The sequence below is a fragment of the Colossoma macropomum genome, unplaced genomic scaffold (genome assembly GCF_904425465.1).
Source record: "Colossoma macropomum unplaced genomic scaffold, Colossoma_macropomum, whole genome shotgun sequence".
NCBI classification, from domain to species: domain Eukaryota; kingdom Metazoa; phylum Chordata; class Actinopteri; order Characiformes; family Serrasalmidae; genus Colossoma; species Colossoma macropomum.
In genome coordinates, this window is record NW_023494787.1 from 3,239,676 (window position 1) to 3,256,624 (window position 16,949).

General features: G+C 40.1%; 1 protein-coding gene across 3 annotated transcripts in view; it reads right to left on the reverse strand.

The window, feature by feature from the left end:
- Positions 1-16,949, reverse strand: part of cpsf1 (cleavage and polyadenylation specific factor 1) — a 42,979-nt gene that overhangs the window by 13,251 nt on the left and 12,779 nt on the right. For 2 of the 3 annotated variants that reach the window (XM_036565874.1, XM_036565873.1), the window contains exons 15-26: positions 16,077-16,151; positions 15,462-15,542; positions 13,412-13,504; positions 12,249-12,365; positions 10,151-10,292; positions 8,306-8,484; positions 6,850-6,989; positions 5,280-5,469; positions 3,119-3,325; positions 2,924-3,013; positions 1,329-1,472; positions 1,016-1,168 (exon numbers count right to left, since the gene is read on the reverse strand). In XM_036565874.1, the coding sequence (XP_036421767.1) occupies positions 1,016-1,168; positions 1,329-1,472; positions 2,924-3,013; positions 3,119-3,325; positions 5,280-5,469; positions 6,850-6,989; positions 8,306-8,484; positions 10,151-10,292; positions 12,249-12,365; positions 13,412-13,504; positions 15,462-15,542; positions 16,077-16,151 (1,611 nt within the window). The remainder of the gene's footprint in view (positions 1-1,015; positions 1,169-1,328; positions 1,473-2,923; positions 3,014-3,118; positions 3,326-5,279; positions 5,470-6,849; positions 6,990-8,305; positions 8,485-10,150; positions 10,293-12,248; positions 12,366-13,411; positions 13,505-15,461; positions 15,543-16,076; positions 16,152-16,949) is intronic. The other variant, XM_036565875.1, reaches the window with a different exon arrangement.

Sequence of the window (16,949 nt, forward strand, 5' to 3'; positions counted from 1 at the left end):
GGGAACGACAGCAACTCAGCCACGAAGTGGTCAGCCACGTAAAATGACAGAGCGGGGTCAGCGGATGCTGAGGTGCATAGTGCGCAGAGGCCACCAACCTTCTGCAGAGTCAATCGCTACAGACCTCCAAACTTCATGTGGCCTTCAGATCAGCTCAAAAACAGCATAGAAAGCTTCATGGAATGGGTTTCCATGGCCGAGCAGCTGCATCCAAGCCTTACATCACCAAGCGCAATGCAAAGCGTCGAATGCAGCGGTATAAAGCGCCGCCACTGGACTCTAGAGCAGTGGAGACGTGTTCTCTGGAGTGACCAATCACGCTTCTCCATCTGGATGTCACTCAAGTTCATATGTGTGTGAAGGCAGACGAGCGAATACCTTTGGCAATATAGTGTAGAATTCTTCACTGGGGCATCTATACATTGCTATATTTGCTGAAGTACAGTAAATCTTTGGGGTGTCTAAAACAGTTTGTTGATGTAGAGTAAGGCTTTGGGGTGTCGATACCTGTTTGTTTAAGTAGAGTAAGCCTTTGGGGTGTCTATACCTGTTTGTTTAAGTAGAGTAAGCGTTTGGTTCATCTATACCTGCATGTTAAAGTATCGCAAGTCATCAGGTTATCTATGCCTATTTATTAAAGTACAGTAAGTATCTGACTCACCAACACCTGTTTGCTAACATAAATTAAGCCTTTACAGCATATGTATCTGTTTATTGAGGTACACTAAGCCTTTGCAGCATCTATACCTGCTTGCTGAAGTAAATTAAGCCTTTAAAGCATGTGTAAAGCATCTACACCTGGTTTCTAAAGTAGAGAAAGCCTTTAGTCCACATATACCTACTTGTGAATAAAGAGTAAGACTTTGGGGTGTCTGTACTTGCTTGTTGAAGGAGAGTAAGCCTTTTGAAAGTCTATACCTATTTGCTGAATGAAAGAAGCCTTTGGGGTGTCCATACCAGGCTTCTATACCTACATGCTAAAGTAGAGTAAAGTAAGCCATTGTGGCATCTATACCTGTTTGTTGAAGTAGAGGAAGCCTTTGGGGCAGTTGACATTGTGGAATGCGGAGAAGGACTCGATGGACCCGTCTATAGTCATGGGATGAAGCCTCATCGCTCCGCGAGATGTCACAAACATCCAGTGAGGAGAAGGACCACAGATGAACACCTAAACAACATATGTCACATTAAATATCAGCAATGCAAATGCACAAGCAAAAACATGTCACTGGAAATATTATTAATGGGTAGAACTAAATCCCATTGATATCCATGGAAAATGAACAACGGTCATCCTAGTTTGCTGCACAGAAACCCTTCCATCTTACTCCAGAGTATCCGGAGATGTCCTCAAAGTATCTGAACCTGGCCACACGACCTTTGGCCCCTAAGGAATCTTCTCCAAGAGCCTCTGATTTTTTGTCTTTCTTCAGTTTCGACTTCTTCTCTCTGAAGTTAATGTTGTGTGGCATCTGAGGAACAAAGAAACATGGTCATTCTTCAAAAAGCAGCTGCCAGAGTCTCACTAGGAGTAAAAGAAGGATCATCAACCCCCCCTTTTAAATCCTACACTGGCTGCCAGTCTGTTCCAGAACAGACTTTAAGGAGCTGTTACTGCTCTATAAATGTCTGAATGGTGCAGGAGCAGCGTGTTTATCTGATCTGCTGCAGCGATATGAGCCAAACAGAACTCTCAGATCATTAGGAACTGGTCAGTTAGTCCTGCTGAAGGTGAAGACTAAACATGGAGGAGCAGCGTTTAGATACTATGCTGCTCTTAAATGGACACAGTGGACAGAGAGCATTAGAAGAGCCCCGACACTGGACAATTTAAATCCAGGCTCACAACGTTCCTAATAGAGCAGATTTCAGTTGAGTTTAAACACTGTTAGTGTTTCTAGCCCTTTTTCCTCTGTAACAGCACTTTATTATCCTAATTTAACTTTGAATATGATTTTTAATTTAATGATTTTTCTCTTTTAAAATCTACTGTTTTAATCACGTTTTGATTTCTTCTCTCCAACACTACTTTTTTCTATTCCTTTACTTTTTAAATGACTGTATTTTCTCATCTGTAAAGCAATTTGAATGACAGCAGTGAATGAAAGGTGCTGTATGAACTATAAAGGGAAAGTCTGTCAACGGAACTTTAGGTTGGCTTGAAAAAGCCAGCTAATTACTTTAAAACACTAAAATGGTGGGAGACTGCTGATGGCTGCTACAGTGTTGCTTAGATGTTGCTATGCGGTTGCTAAGGTATCCAAGGTGTTTGGTAAGGTGTTGCTAGTTGCTTACTATGTTGTGCCAGGGTGTTGCTAAGGTGTTGCTAGGTGGTTCCTATGCTATTAAATACACTGGAATCTTAAAATTCACCACCACTGCCACCTTAAATTCAGTGCTACCTTAAATCTATTGCCACCTTAAACGCAGTGCCACCTTAAATTCAGTGCTACCTTGAATGCAGCGCCACCTTAAATGCAGTTCCACCTTAAATCCATTATTTGTGCTGTTATTGCTGTAATGTGTTGTAATGTTATGGCTGTAGGCATGTGAGTCAGTGTGTACTGTGTGAGAGATGTGCATTGTGCCATCACGTGTGGCAGTTAGACTTAAATGTCTCAAACATTTCACCATTCATTTCCTATGGGGAAAAAAATATCATCTTTGAACGATCGTTTTATGAAAACCATACGTCGGATCGCTTAGAAAAGCACAAGCAAGCTAATCAGATCCAAAGTTTTGTGGTTCTAGCTCAAAAACTGGGGCGAGAAACATTTTATTTTTTAATAATAAATTAATAATAATGATAATAATAAGAAGATTATGAAAAACAGTAAGTTGGCCTTTTCAAGCCAACTTATTAAACTTGCCTTGCCAGTTGATTTAGGAGAAGAGCTAGAATTATTTTAGGTGCTTTTCTCACCTTTTTGAAGCGCACTTTGAGGTTGCTCTGCGCCTGCTGCTGGTCATACGGAAACGCCTCATAGATCAGAAGCTCCTGATCAACGTGAGCCTGGTGGGGAGATAAACAGGAAATAAAGATTAACGCATTTATAATCAAAGCAGAAATCACACGCCTAACCATCAACATATCAACAGCAGGTCAGAAAAAACTCACCAGCAGGTACGGACGACTGTGGTTATAGCCTAAAGATACCAAAGCGACCTCTTTAACCAGCGGGATCTCTCCTTGTCGGGTCACTTCCTCTTTTTTCGTCTCTCCTTGAGCGGCTGACTGACCTGCTGAGCTGTCGACCAGCACTCGCTGACCAACAGGGAAGTTTTTCACCAGGAAAACCAAACGCCAGTCCGGAAGTTGATAGATCTGAGGACACGATGGGGAAAAGTAGTAGAGGTAAGAATTAGTATTGTCAATAATAAAGAAGTGAATTAGTAATGGATATTTACCCCTTAAAATCCCAGGCGTATTACATACTTACGCTTATTTTTCAGTAAGTACAGCGACATTAATGCAAACTGCTTGAGCTACTCTCTTAAAAATGATGGTTCTCTAAGGGCTCTTTAGCAAAGAAAAGGGTTCTATATAGAACTATAAACACTCAAAGAAACATTTGCATGATTAAATGGGTCTCTGCACGGTGAAATGGTTCTTCAGATTGATGGAAAATGTGTTGTATTTGGTTCTAGAGAGGCACCAAAAAGCGTTCTTCTTTTGATACAAGCTTGATATTCTAACAATAGCAGAACCCTTTGTGGTACTATATAGAACCCTTTTCAAAAACCACCTACAGCACCTTTCCCATCAATCTGAAGAACCATTTCACCATGCAGAGACCCATTTAATCAGGCAAATTATTCTGTGAGTGTTCATAGTTCTATATAGAAACATTTTCTCTGCTGAAGAACCCTTGAAGATCTAAGCGTTTTAAGCGTGTATTCTCAGGTTATAGAAGTGTGTAATAAAAGTTTGGGCCCTGGCCATTTAAGGGGTTAACTCTCATTTCAAAATAAATAAATGAAATGTAAGAGCTTGAAGTACATTTTAATGAATGATGGCATTTCTGTCTCTTCTAAATTACACTCCTCTTTTAGTGCTAACACATCTATTTTAAAAATAAAATGTGAAAATAAAAAACGACTCCAAATCTCTTACGATTCTTTAGGACAGGGTTTCCTAACCTTTGCAACAGCATGGAGTGGCGCACAGCCCACAAGGCTTCCGCAGCAGTGTGCTGGCAGACCCACCTGTCGGCTGTGGATCTGAAAATACCCTCACAGTCTTTGTTCACGTTACCAGTTTAACACCACAGCCAGATCCGTGTGTGCCTGTCGTCCAGTGTTAGAGTTAAATTCAGGCCTACTGTAGATCTTTCAGCTGTTACTTCTGCAACGTCAATGTGCTGTTACCCTATTTTCAACTAAACACTGCTCCTCATTTTCCAACCGTTCTTTAGAAGAAATTCTTTCTTAAACCTACTTACGCAGTTTTGACGAAGATTCTGACTCACCAGTGGTCTCTTATTTGGGATTCGTTCTTAGGTAAGAACAGAATCTACACACACTCGAGCACAAAGGTGAGAACGGTTCTGCGCTGTAAGAACACGAAATAAATCTGACGTAGACTTTTACTTAGGATCTTTCTCAAGAATTGAGAAATGGATGTTTGTGACATCTCGCGGAGCGATGAGGCTCCATCCCATGACTATAGACGGGTCCATCGAGTCTTCTCCCCATTCCACAATGTCAAGACATTTTTTTGGTCTTGAGATCGCTTTCCTTCTTTTTTATACTCTTCTTTGTGTTTTCAGCCCCTCAATAAAATGTTTGATATTGTTTGTTCAATTTATATATATATATATATATATATATATATATTTACTTAATATTTTTATTTACTCTACGTTAGCCTTCCGCTGAATGCAACCAACAGCAACCTACACGTAATTAAGTGCTCCAACACAGATGTAATGTACGCCAATATGTTCAAAATTCTATAAACTGTGATTGTGAGAATTAAACCTTAAAAAATAACATTATAATAACATTAATCGCATTAATGATGATTGTGAAAAAGCGGATTTCAGAAGCTAGGCTACTAACTCCTCTAATCACGATCGCAGCAGCTGGGAACCTCTTTGGAAAATGATTAAATGCACCATGAAATCTCACAACACTTAATTTTACATGCGAAAATAGTCTGAGATTTCATTTTGGCAAAATGAAAGCCTTCCTTCTTTCCTGAATTTATTGATTATAATCAATTCTAATACAATCTAACAAAAAAAAAAAGTCAAATCTGTCTGGAAAAGTGTTCAGACCTCCATGACGCCGTTCTCCCGGACCAACATGCACCAGTGGGTGGGCTCCTGTTTCCCCTGACCACCCGGCCGGTCTGACTGCACTGAAGTGGACGTTGCAGGGGTCCCCCGGGTGGTCTCGTTTTTACTGGGGCTGTTCAGAGGGTTCGAGTCTCCATACAGCATCTCCTCCTCATCGTCCACCGTATTACTGAGCACACAGACAGCAGGGCAGAATCAGAAAGAGGAGAAGAAGAAAAGGAGAGTGATTTGAACGGAGAGCAAGCCAAAAAATGAAATTACAGCGACAGTTCGGCCAAAATCTACCCGTTACCCCAACAGAGCAGCCGAGACACGTTCACTGTTTGCCTCTTTGGTATCTATACAGCCACTGAGTAATGGAAGATTATACCCCACCAATTAGCATGGTGACCACTGCAAGCCTAATCATCACACATTTGCCTCAAGCAAGTAGTGGGTCATATACTGGTTGATAGGGATGTTTATAATTAACTAAATAACTGTTACCTGACAAATACATGAGCGTTTGACCAATGGACTTCCTGACTGCTTTGAAAAAGGTTTCAATACGACTTTCAGGTTCATCATTACTCCACAAGATCTTCTAATGACCTTCATACAGCTTTCTTTAGGCTGATCGAGGGCCTTCAATCTGGAACTGTCTACCTCCTCCTCTAAAAATCTCATCAGCTTCAAAAAACAGGTTAAAACTAACCTGCTCACTCTAACTGTGTGTTAGTGTTCCTTTATTTTTTATTTAAGTAAATTTAAATATCTTATTTTTCCTTAAAGGGAAAGTACTTTGTTTAAGCCCTTTCTTGGCCTTTTTTAACTTTCTTTTTTTGTTGTTTTTTTCGTTTGTATTTAATGTACCTTCATGTGCAAATAATAAATAAGTAAATAAAAACAGCTTTGGTTCAAAAAATGATTTAATTTCTAATAAATAAGTGGTATTTTGAATACAACGGTATTTTGTCCATTTCTGTTTTCACTATTTTTCTAAAAACATTTTTGATTTACTTCAGTTGTTGAATATGGTTCTTATTGAAAGTAAAGGGAGATTCCAGAATAATACATCAATATTAATCTACAAAAGCAAGTTTACTGTCAGAAATCTTAATCCATACTGTGATATATATTTTTGGCCATATTGCCCACTTACACCTAAAACTGTGTGGAGGTTCAGTATCTCTAATAGACTTATGTGGTTTCTGACACTGTATGATACACTGTTATCGATAAACGTGGGCTAAAGCACAAACGAAATTTGAGCTTCGAGATGCTGAACTATTACCTCATCTAACCAAGTGTGCAAAAATGAGGAGGCATGTTTGGACTCTGAACAAATTTCAGCTTAGCAATTAAATCTGACAGACGGTGATAATCGTTTAAATGTTATTTTTGACAGGTAATCGCTTTAAAAAGAGCTCACTGTGTGTTTAGCTAGACGCTACTGATGTAGTGATACCTCTAAGCTAACGACGCTGAGAGGAGGCATCACTGCATCAGAGGCGACACAGGATCTGATTGGCCATTTCATACAGCAGGACGCTCTGGTGTTGTTTGCTACCTGATGTCCTGGATGACTGTCTCTGTCTCTGTCTGGCTCCTGGCCATCGTCTCCTCTTTAACCAGGAAGTTAATCTTGTTTTCAGTGGTGAACATCCCACTCACGTCACGATACGCACACAAGGTGATCACTCGTGATTGCTGCAGAGGGGAACACAAGCATGATCCAAAACTCACTTTAAATAACCAATAAATGCGTTAACTTTACCTCAACCACATCTTCTCAGTTAGAAAACACTAATCTGGCCAGTCTTGGGGTTCCCCTGTTCTGCGTGGTTTAAGTCTCAGGGAACACAGTGCAAAATATTGAAACTGTTTGCGTGATAACAGAAGTGTGCGATATTAAACACCCAAATTTGAGTGTTTAGAAATATACTAAAAGACAGCTTAAAAAACACTTAGCAGACCTATCTGAGAACTACGACGCTGTTTTAGGGCCACTGTTAATAAAAATAAAAATACTAGACTTCGAGTAAAAAGTTGTAATACTTGGAGGATAAAGTGGTCTAACTGTAGGGGGGCTAACTGTAGGGGGGCTGCCATAACGCGTTGGGGTCTCGGTTGCTGTACTGGCGCCGGAGCTCCACTCACTCCTGTCTCTCTGTGGATCATTTTGATCATCATTCTCACTGTCTGTGAAACTCCATGCCCTCTTTGAATGGGGGGAGATGTAGCCCCCGATAGCCGTGTAGACGACCCTGCCTGAGACTCTCCTTCAACAACACAGACAGACAGTTTCCTCCGAGTCCGTCTGGCTCTTTATTCTAGATAAACACAGTTTCCTGCTCAGCCGTTTCAGCCGGTTCTTATACTAATAACAGGCTGGTGCTGATGTGCAGGAGAGACAGGGAGACTGAGTGTTTCTTTATGGGGGAATCGATATGAAAGTAGAACTCCACCAACTCACCGCCCCTCATTTAACACCAGGAGGTGCTGCCTTCCCTCCACAAAGCCATTGGCCACAATATTGCAACCTTTCCTGGTATTAATGCCACTTTAATATCATAATTCGACTTTTTTTCTCGAAATATTAAAACTTTTTTCTTGAAAATTCATGACTTTTTTTCTTGAAATATTATGACTTTATTCTCAAAGTCTACTATTTTTATTTTTATTAACAGTGGCCCTAAAACGCCGTCGTAGAGAATTGTGTGTGCAGTTGAAGCAGTTTTCTGTATAATAAACACAGGCTCTACGCTGCCCTCTAGTGGAGGACATCTCATTTTCAACGACGTTAGAGAAGCAAATTTGCTTATTAAAAATGTTTAGTTATCATTCAATTCTTTAACCTTCCATGACTGATTTGAACACTCAAGTTTCTGACTCATCCCTAGTGCTTAACAGGCTGGCGACTTGGTGTACATTCTCTGCCTGGCAGACAGAATATCAGTCATTTCAAAATAATTAACTGAGACACAAGTAAGTGTATATAACTATAAACCAGCAGGCAGACGGACCGTGTGGAGCTGCGGTTTCTGCAACGCCAGCCGGTGGCTCTTCCCCATGTATGTGTCACTCTTCAGAGCGAACATGGTGACCACTCCTTCGGCCGTCATGATGACCACGTAGGGGTCAGCCACGGAGCACTGAACAATGGGCGAACCGAGGTCTACTGGGATGAAGTGGACTTGAGTCACTGCAGAAGACAGACAAAACAGATTTGAGATGAGATAACAGTGAGCAGGTGGCACATTGCGCTGTATTTACCATCTAACACATACTGCACCCAGATTTACAGAAATTACGTGACGAAACCACATCACAATCCAAATAAACTACCATATAATCACTGCTGAGTCTGACCGAACGACCCACACGTTAACACTGGGGCAAGGATCAGCAAGAATTAGTTGCCTTACATTACGTTGCCTTGCATTGCCTCATTTAAAGGTTTCTGAAAACCTGAGTTCATGATTTTGCATTATGATGTCTTTGCTCACTTTGTTATTTAAACAATCACATTTTGCTCCATCTCGTTTCAGTGTGGCAACAACATGGCAACGTCTAAAGGCTGATCTATACTTCTGTGAAGATGCACGTTAATTTGCACAGAGGGCGCTGCGCTTCAGTGCATCCAGCATTTTTTGGTTTTGTTATTAATAAGTATGAATATATTTATAAAATTCTCCAAAAAATCCGCGTAACTACATGGTTATGATATAAACATTCAGAGTGGTTTGGCATGAAATGCTCCGTTCTAGAGAAGCTATGCTGATGAGAGCCAGTTGTACATTTCTATTCCTTCTAAAGATCAAGACTCTTTAGACAGACTAACCAGCTGGGGTATAGCGGTGTGATGTTTCTCAGTCACAAAATGTTCTACAACTAAATCATGAAAAAACTGAAATACTGATCGTTGGTACAGAAACTCAGAAACTTGGTTCTTTAGCTTCATATTCCAAACCTTAAGTATGAAACCTGGGTGTGATCTTGGACTCTGAGCTCTGTTTAATCTGCATGTAAACACGGTCACTAAAGTAGCTTTTTATCATTTGAGAAATATCACTAAAGTTCAGCCTTTTCTCTCTCAGAGCGACGCAGAGAAACTTGTTCATGCATTTGCTACAGCAGAGTTGATCACTGTAATGATCTTCTTACTGGACATCCTAAGAAAACAATACATCCTTTAGAACTCGAACAAAATGCGGCAGCATCCTAACAAAAACAACACAGAGAGATCAGATCAGTCCCGCTTTAAAAGAGCTGCACTGGCTGCCTGTATCGTTCAGGATAGACTTTAAAGTTCTGCTACTAGTTTTAACGCTCTAAATGGCATTAAAGTTCTGCTTACTTTTCATCATTAAACCGGCCAATTACAACATGCTACCTGTTCCTTCTAGGACTTGGTGATAAGAAGAGTTTAGCTGACCGTTGAAATCAATAACGCTCTTTGGGTACATTGATGGAAAACGGTACAGTATTTTTTTAAAACATTCATAGCAGAGGTGTCATGTAGGGCGTTATGAGACTAAATACTCCCCAAAAACGTATTTTTAGCAGATTTAACACTATTTTACCTTCATCAACATTTCACTTAAAAAACCCAGATGACACCACTGTGAAGAAATCAGTCAGAGTTTCTCTAAAATGCACCAATTCACATCAAACCACTCACATCTCAAACAATAACTGATGCGGAAATTTTAAAAAAGTGGTGGAATTCTCCTTTACTATTTATCACATCCGATATTTCACTTCTGTCCACGCTCTCTCTCTCCTACAGCGCAAGGCAATGTTGAAAAGAGACGGCCGTGTCTGTATTTCTTCTTCATTTTGTCTGTGTTCAGTGGGCTCAATCTTACCCCCCTCCAGCAGTCTGATGCCCATGGGAGACACCTGGATGATGTACTTGTTTTCTCCGATGTTTCCGGCGTAAACAGTGGGTCCCTGAGTGGCGAACCCACTCGTATCCAGCTCCATTATCTCCTGACCGGTCTGCAGGATCTAAACACAGTCAGCTCAGTTTAGTTTACGGATAGTTTAGCTTTAAGTTTCCAGGTTTATATTTTATGATCCAGTTGAACAAGATTAATTATGCTTTCCTGTAGTTGGTCCAAGTTCTGTAAGTACTGATGATACACATGTACACTCAGATACACTCAGCAAAGTCTTACTGCAATGTAACTTAAATGTATTTATCCCAACTCTGTAATACAGCTCACTCTCAGCAATAAAGGTACTAAACTGTCACTGGGTCAGTCCCCCTCTTATCACTGGGGTGGGACCCTCAAGGGTCCATCTCAGTACCTTTAGTCAGGGAACATAACTGAACCATAATCCACTGAAATGATATGTTCTAAGCTGTACTGACTCCACACACCCCGTCTCGCCTCCAGGCTTTTATTTTACTGTTCTGTTTAAAACATTCGGTTATGAAAAGGTACAAATACGAACTTTTCACCTGGAGAAACTTATTTAAGGTTCACAATCAGAGCTTAAAACCACTGTTGGAGCTTTGAGGGAACATTAACACTGTTTGTACCTTGATGAACGAGAAATGTACCCGAACAGAACCTTTATTTCTAACAGCGTAGTGACAGAATAAAGGCCTATTCAAGCTGGATTCGTTTTACCAGAGGAGCTCCAGTAATCTGTGAGTACATGATAAAGGAGATGTGTAATTTTCCCCAAATTACCCCAAAATCACCCAGATCGAAAAGCATTGCGCAGACGTTAACATCAGTGTCACACTTAATGATGCATTTACAGACAGCAGACGCAAAAGCATGGCAGCATGTGAAAATTACACCGCCCATTAAAAAGGTTCAGCAGAGTTCAACATGCACCAGCCAACAGGTTATGTGGGGTGGGCTTCAGTCAGTCACATCGAGTTTAGAAAAAAGAAAGAAGGAAAAACAAATTGCTGTAGACAACCTGCTGTAATATCCAATAGGGTCTGGCTGCAGACCTGCACCCTCAGACAGATGCGCTCTCAGCCCCAGTGACATCACGTGCACATGCACTCTCTGCCACAACAGCAAAAGCAGCCCAACGGCACAGTAACTTTTGGCTGCTTCTGCTTAGCGACATCATCACTTAATCCATTTTTCATCCATAATCTGGCTAGAGAGTTACATTTAACGTTCCTCCCTGCTGAAAAAAATCATAGAACCCATTAAAAGTGTCTGTTGGGTGGTTTTCTGTAGTTGCTAACAGTATTCTGTATTTTCCTGATGGGTTCAACCATCAAGCCAATTCCTGTTAGGAAGCAAAACCATCAGGTTTTATTCCTAACGGCTCTGCAAACACAGTTATGTTGTGACGACGTACTGTTTCGGTGCCCACAGCGTCGTCTGCTTGGTGCTTTTCTACGTTGTCACAACATTGAAACGTAATTCCTCAGAAAGTTGTGAACATTGTCTGACAACTTTCTAGGAGGTTGTGACGTTGACAAGACAGCAAAAGTAATCAGTATTACATTGACTGTACATCATCACAACCTCCTAGAATCCTTAATAAGTTCTATTTTAATCAATATAACAGTTTTTGATAAGCGGTTCTAATCATCTTTAGCTTGGCTTTCATGAGCTTCAGCAGCCTTTTTGTTTTTTCTGTGAATAAACCCGACATTCATGTTTTATCGTCGTGGTTTTATTTTGATAGTTTCCATATTTAGTTAACTTATTATCAGTATGACCCCGTTAATATACATTCAGTGTAGCTCTTGTTGCCCAACAGTTCGTATTTCGCTGTTTCTCCTCCTAAAACCGACAAAAACACTGTGGCGGCAGAGCGGCAATGACGTCATCAATAGGCTGGTGGTGCATGTCAGGCTGAGAGTGCATGTCTGCAGCCAGACCCTTCTCATAATATCTGGCTCTAAAGATCCAGTAAGAAAGCAGATTTGATTAAAACTCATACACTGTTTTTTTGACAAGGTATAAAAAAGTGTGTTGGTACCATCGTGGAGTCCTCTCTGCTCAGGATGAGGAAGCCATGTTTGTTCTTCTCGTCCTCCACTGTGGGCTCCTGCTTCTCCTCCTCTGCATCCTCACCCTCGCCCTCTGCTGGAGGCTTCTGGGAAAACAGACAAAAAGCAGTGAGATTACAGACAGTTTTACCTTCATCACACAATATTACACAATCCAACTAACAGGGCTTATTACTTTTCTACTCTGCATACTTAAATACTGCAAATTAAAAATACATATACACATCAGTCATAAAGCCCCGAGGAATAGAGGGAGAACTGTAAACGGAAATTAAATATCATTACATAACCTCACATATATAACAGTAACAATTACAAAGTGGATCAGAAACGGGGAAAAGACAAAACGTTCTTTTAAGGGTCCATATCTTATTTTTTTTTAATGACATTTGGGTGGTTTTATGTACCAAAAATAGACCTAATCCATTTTGCATGACCATTTAATAATTAAACAGGCTGTTTTTGTTGCTGTGCCTTTAAGACTGATATGCAAATGAGCTCAGCTCTGATTGGCTGCCCTTTATTGTGCCTTATTCAAAAAGCAGTGTGGTCAGAAAGTTTTAATAACTTCACAAATAAAAGAACAAACTTTATACTGTATATAATAAAACGTAGAGTAATGCAATAAAATACAATTTTAAATAAATCAATCAACCAACCCTTATTTAAACTCAGAATACACTGAGGGAGACATTTACAATTTAGCCGAGCCAATACAGAAATCAGGGATTGAGAGGTTAAATATTAAAAACATAGCAAATGCTAACAAGTAATAATAATCATAGTAGTACATTTAATAGTAAAAAAACAAAAATACATAAATAAAAATCAATAAACCATTAAAATTACAACAATATAGTCACTTAATGAATAACAGATCAGAACGAAGAAAATAAATAAAAAAACATAATTAATAAAATAAATAAATAGGAGATGTAAGACAATAAATGAGCAATAAAAAATAAAATCAATAAAAATAATAATAAAAAGTGAAACAATAGCTAAAACATATCCAAAACACACCAAAATCATATTAAAAGTTAAGTAAAATCCTGTAAACTCAACTTTAAAACCTGCCCTTCAATTTACACTATTAATGTTTTCTGAACGTCTGAATGTGTGAAGAATTTACCTTCTCTGGCTTCTCCTCACTGGATATGACTGTCCACATGTCGTGACACCCGGGCAGTTCAAAGGTCGTGACCACCTGTGGCCTGATGCTCCTCTGAAGAGACAGAAAGCAGGATCAGATGTGCGATTTTAGTAACTTACACATATTGAAATGATACGAACAATTATCACAATAACGCGCCCAAAACTAAGAACATCAAAGTGTTAATGTATTTCACCAGAACACAAAAATATACACTTAATAAAGGAAATAAACAGCACATTGGGTGACAATCCTGACATGAAGCAGCATAAACGTCTACTCCTAGAAGGGGACAGCAACCAGTTTTCCATCCAGTTGATGAATGAAATTCAAGCAAATATGAAGTAAAAATGATGTGAATGCATTTGTTGGTTAATTTTATGTCTGTGTTTTACATCATAAGAAAACAGAAACACCTGATTGGTCATTGATTCTATTCTCAATTCTACTTTTTCAGAAAATGTGCTGCAATTTATCCACCTCAAGCAAAATATACGTGTCAAAATATAAATAAACATGGATGGAAACCCAGCTATAGGTGATTACTGCATGTACTAGACACATCACACCTCAATAATATGACTACCAGCACTGAGTACAGTGCAAAGAATAATTCAAATCACTTTTAATTGCATGCATTGCATTCTCCACCTAAATGCATGTAAAGACTGATCTATCCTCCGTGCTCTGAAGCGCGTGTGGCCAGTCTAGCTATTCTGTCTCTTGGGTGTTTTAAAGGCTTCTCCAAGTGTCTCTGAGGCAGCCCTGGTAAACCCAGATTTCACTCTGGCACCGGCACTTGCCCTGAGGCAGACGGGCCTTACCGCCACAGGGCTGCGCGCTGTGCACTCACAATACAACACAAAACAGACACACTAATATGAGGAAAACACACATGTAGATATATATACACCGATCAGGCATAACATTCTGACCACCTCCTTGTTTCTACGCTCATTGTCCATTTTATCAGCTCCACTTACTGTATAGGTGCACTTTGTAGTTCTACAGTTACAGACTGTAGTCCATCTGTTTCTCTGATACTTTGTTAGCCCCCTTTTACCCTGTTCTTCAGTGGTCAGGACCCCCATGGACCCTCACAGAGCAGGTACTATTTGGGTGGTGGATCATTCTCAGCACTTCAGTAACACTGACGTGATGGTGGTGTGTTAGTGTGTGTTGTGCTGGTCTGAGTGGATCAGACACAGCAGTGCTGCTGGAGTTTTTAAACACTGTCCACTCACTGTCCACTCACTGTCCACTCTGTTAGACGCACGTGCGTTGTTCGTCCACCCTGTAGTTGTAAAGCCAGTAACAATAGCTCATCTCTTACTGTACAGTATGTGCCGATCATCCTCTAGTCCTTAATCAGTGGTCACAGGATGCTGTTGGTTGGATATTTTGGTTGGTGGACTATTCTCAGTCCAGCAGTGACCCTGAGGTGTTTAAAAACTCCAACAGCACTGCTGTGTCTGATCCACTCAGAGCAGCACAACACACACTAACACACCACCACCACGTCAGTGTTACTGCAGTGCTGAGAATGATCCACCACCCAAATAGTACCTGCTCTGTGAGGGTCCATGGGGGTCCTGACCACTGAAGAACAGGGTAAAAGGGGGCTAACAAAGTATCAGAGAAACAGATGGACTACAGTCTGTAACTGTAGAACTACAAAGTGCACCTATATAGTAAGTGGAGCTGATAAAATGGACAATGAGCGTAGAAACAAGGAGGTGGTCAGAATGTTATGCCTGATTGGTGTATACACTGCACGGCATGTATACAGAACTCAGAATGGTAGCTGTTTTAGAGAAACTGCGCTCAGTGTATTTTAGTATTTTAGCCTGATAACCTAAGCCAAAGGTCAAGTTTGTCCAAACCTAAAGTCAAACCTCTACAATATTAAACAAGCTGATGTTCATTACTTTTGTACAATCCTCACTTTGGGCTGAAAAGATCTAATTTTACAGAAAAATCACACCCTGTGAAACACCCTCAGGAGTAAGTATGAAGGGTGCAGACTTACCTGAAGTACAGACAGGGCTCCATTCTTGCCATAACCAGAACACACCACCACCTCCAGGTCCGGTTCAGGATTACTCTGGAACTGAGGGAGTAGGGGGAGCTTTTTTACTCCCAGTTTACTATATACATGTTTATTACATACACAAGGCTGTGTTTTCCCTAATATAGAACAGTGAGGGCTGCCAAAATGAGACTTACTTTGATAATACATGACTTAGAATTAGACTGAAACTTTCAATAAAGCTTTACTCAAATGAAAAAGGTTCAAACAGCCTCACACCCCAACAATCAACGCCAACTGTAAAAAAATATTCTAAATAAAAATATATATTCTATAAAAAACATTTTAGGGGGAGACACAAAGTACATTAGCCTCATTTATTTGAATGATTTTAGCTCAGCCTGTGTGAAAGGGTTATTAGAGGAATGCTTGTTTATTTTAGTTTTTCAGCTTAAGCTGTTCCTGTAATGTTTATCTGAGTAATGCCTATTTGAGCTTGAGCTGTTCCTGTAAAGTTTGTGTAAAGTCATGAGCTAAATCAGGCGTGTTAAGCCTGAAAAACTACTAAACCACATGGTGTTGCAATGTAGGTTTTGCTCACTGCCGTATCTTTACCTCTTCTGAAAGGAAGGCTGGCTCTCCCATAGAGGCGCTCACACAGGGACCGATGTTCAGAATACTGTCACAAACCTGCAACACACACACACACACACACACACACACACCACAATGAAACACTGTATGGCTCACAACTAACCTTTTTACCATTTCCACCATTCTTCTAAATAAGGGTTAGAAAAAACACAAACGAGAAAAAACTAATAAATCACAATAATCAAACATTTCTTTAGTCGGTAATTCAGTAAAATCGTAAACCATTTAGGATGATTGGTGATTTCACCAATAAGTGCTGAGACTTGGCCTCCATGAAGGCGAGCGACGTAATTCAGCACAGCACTTGACCATTTCACAGCAGCTTTGCAAAGTTAAACAGTCACCAAACAAGCCTTAAATATTGTTTCAAATATGTTTTAATTGGCAATTTCTTTCACCAAAAAGTGCAATCAGCTTGGAGTAAAGCAACCACGGTTGTTATCTAGCAACTGGTGATCAGTGGAACGATAGAAGTATGGTGAAAGAAACAGGGATGCATCAGAACTGGCGCAATTTTTTCCTCCAACATGCAATCAGTAAATCTCCAATTTATTAGTCTGATCTAGTTTGATCAGTGTTGCAGTTCTATAAGGTAAGTAAGGTGAGGCAGGTAAGCGCACTGTATTTGAATGCTGCTGCTGCACCTGAACCAAAATGTTGCAGCATAATTAAACACTCATTGTGCAAATGGCCTCTTTCTTCTTTTGATCCACGTTATTTAAATATGCATCCGTTACGGATTTTACACATTGTAAAGTTGGCGGATAGCAAGCACTAAAAGACGCCGTATTGTGTTTTGTCAGAGCTGTTTCTGCGTTTACATGTTGCTGCTGA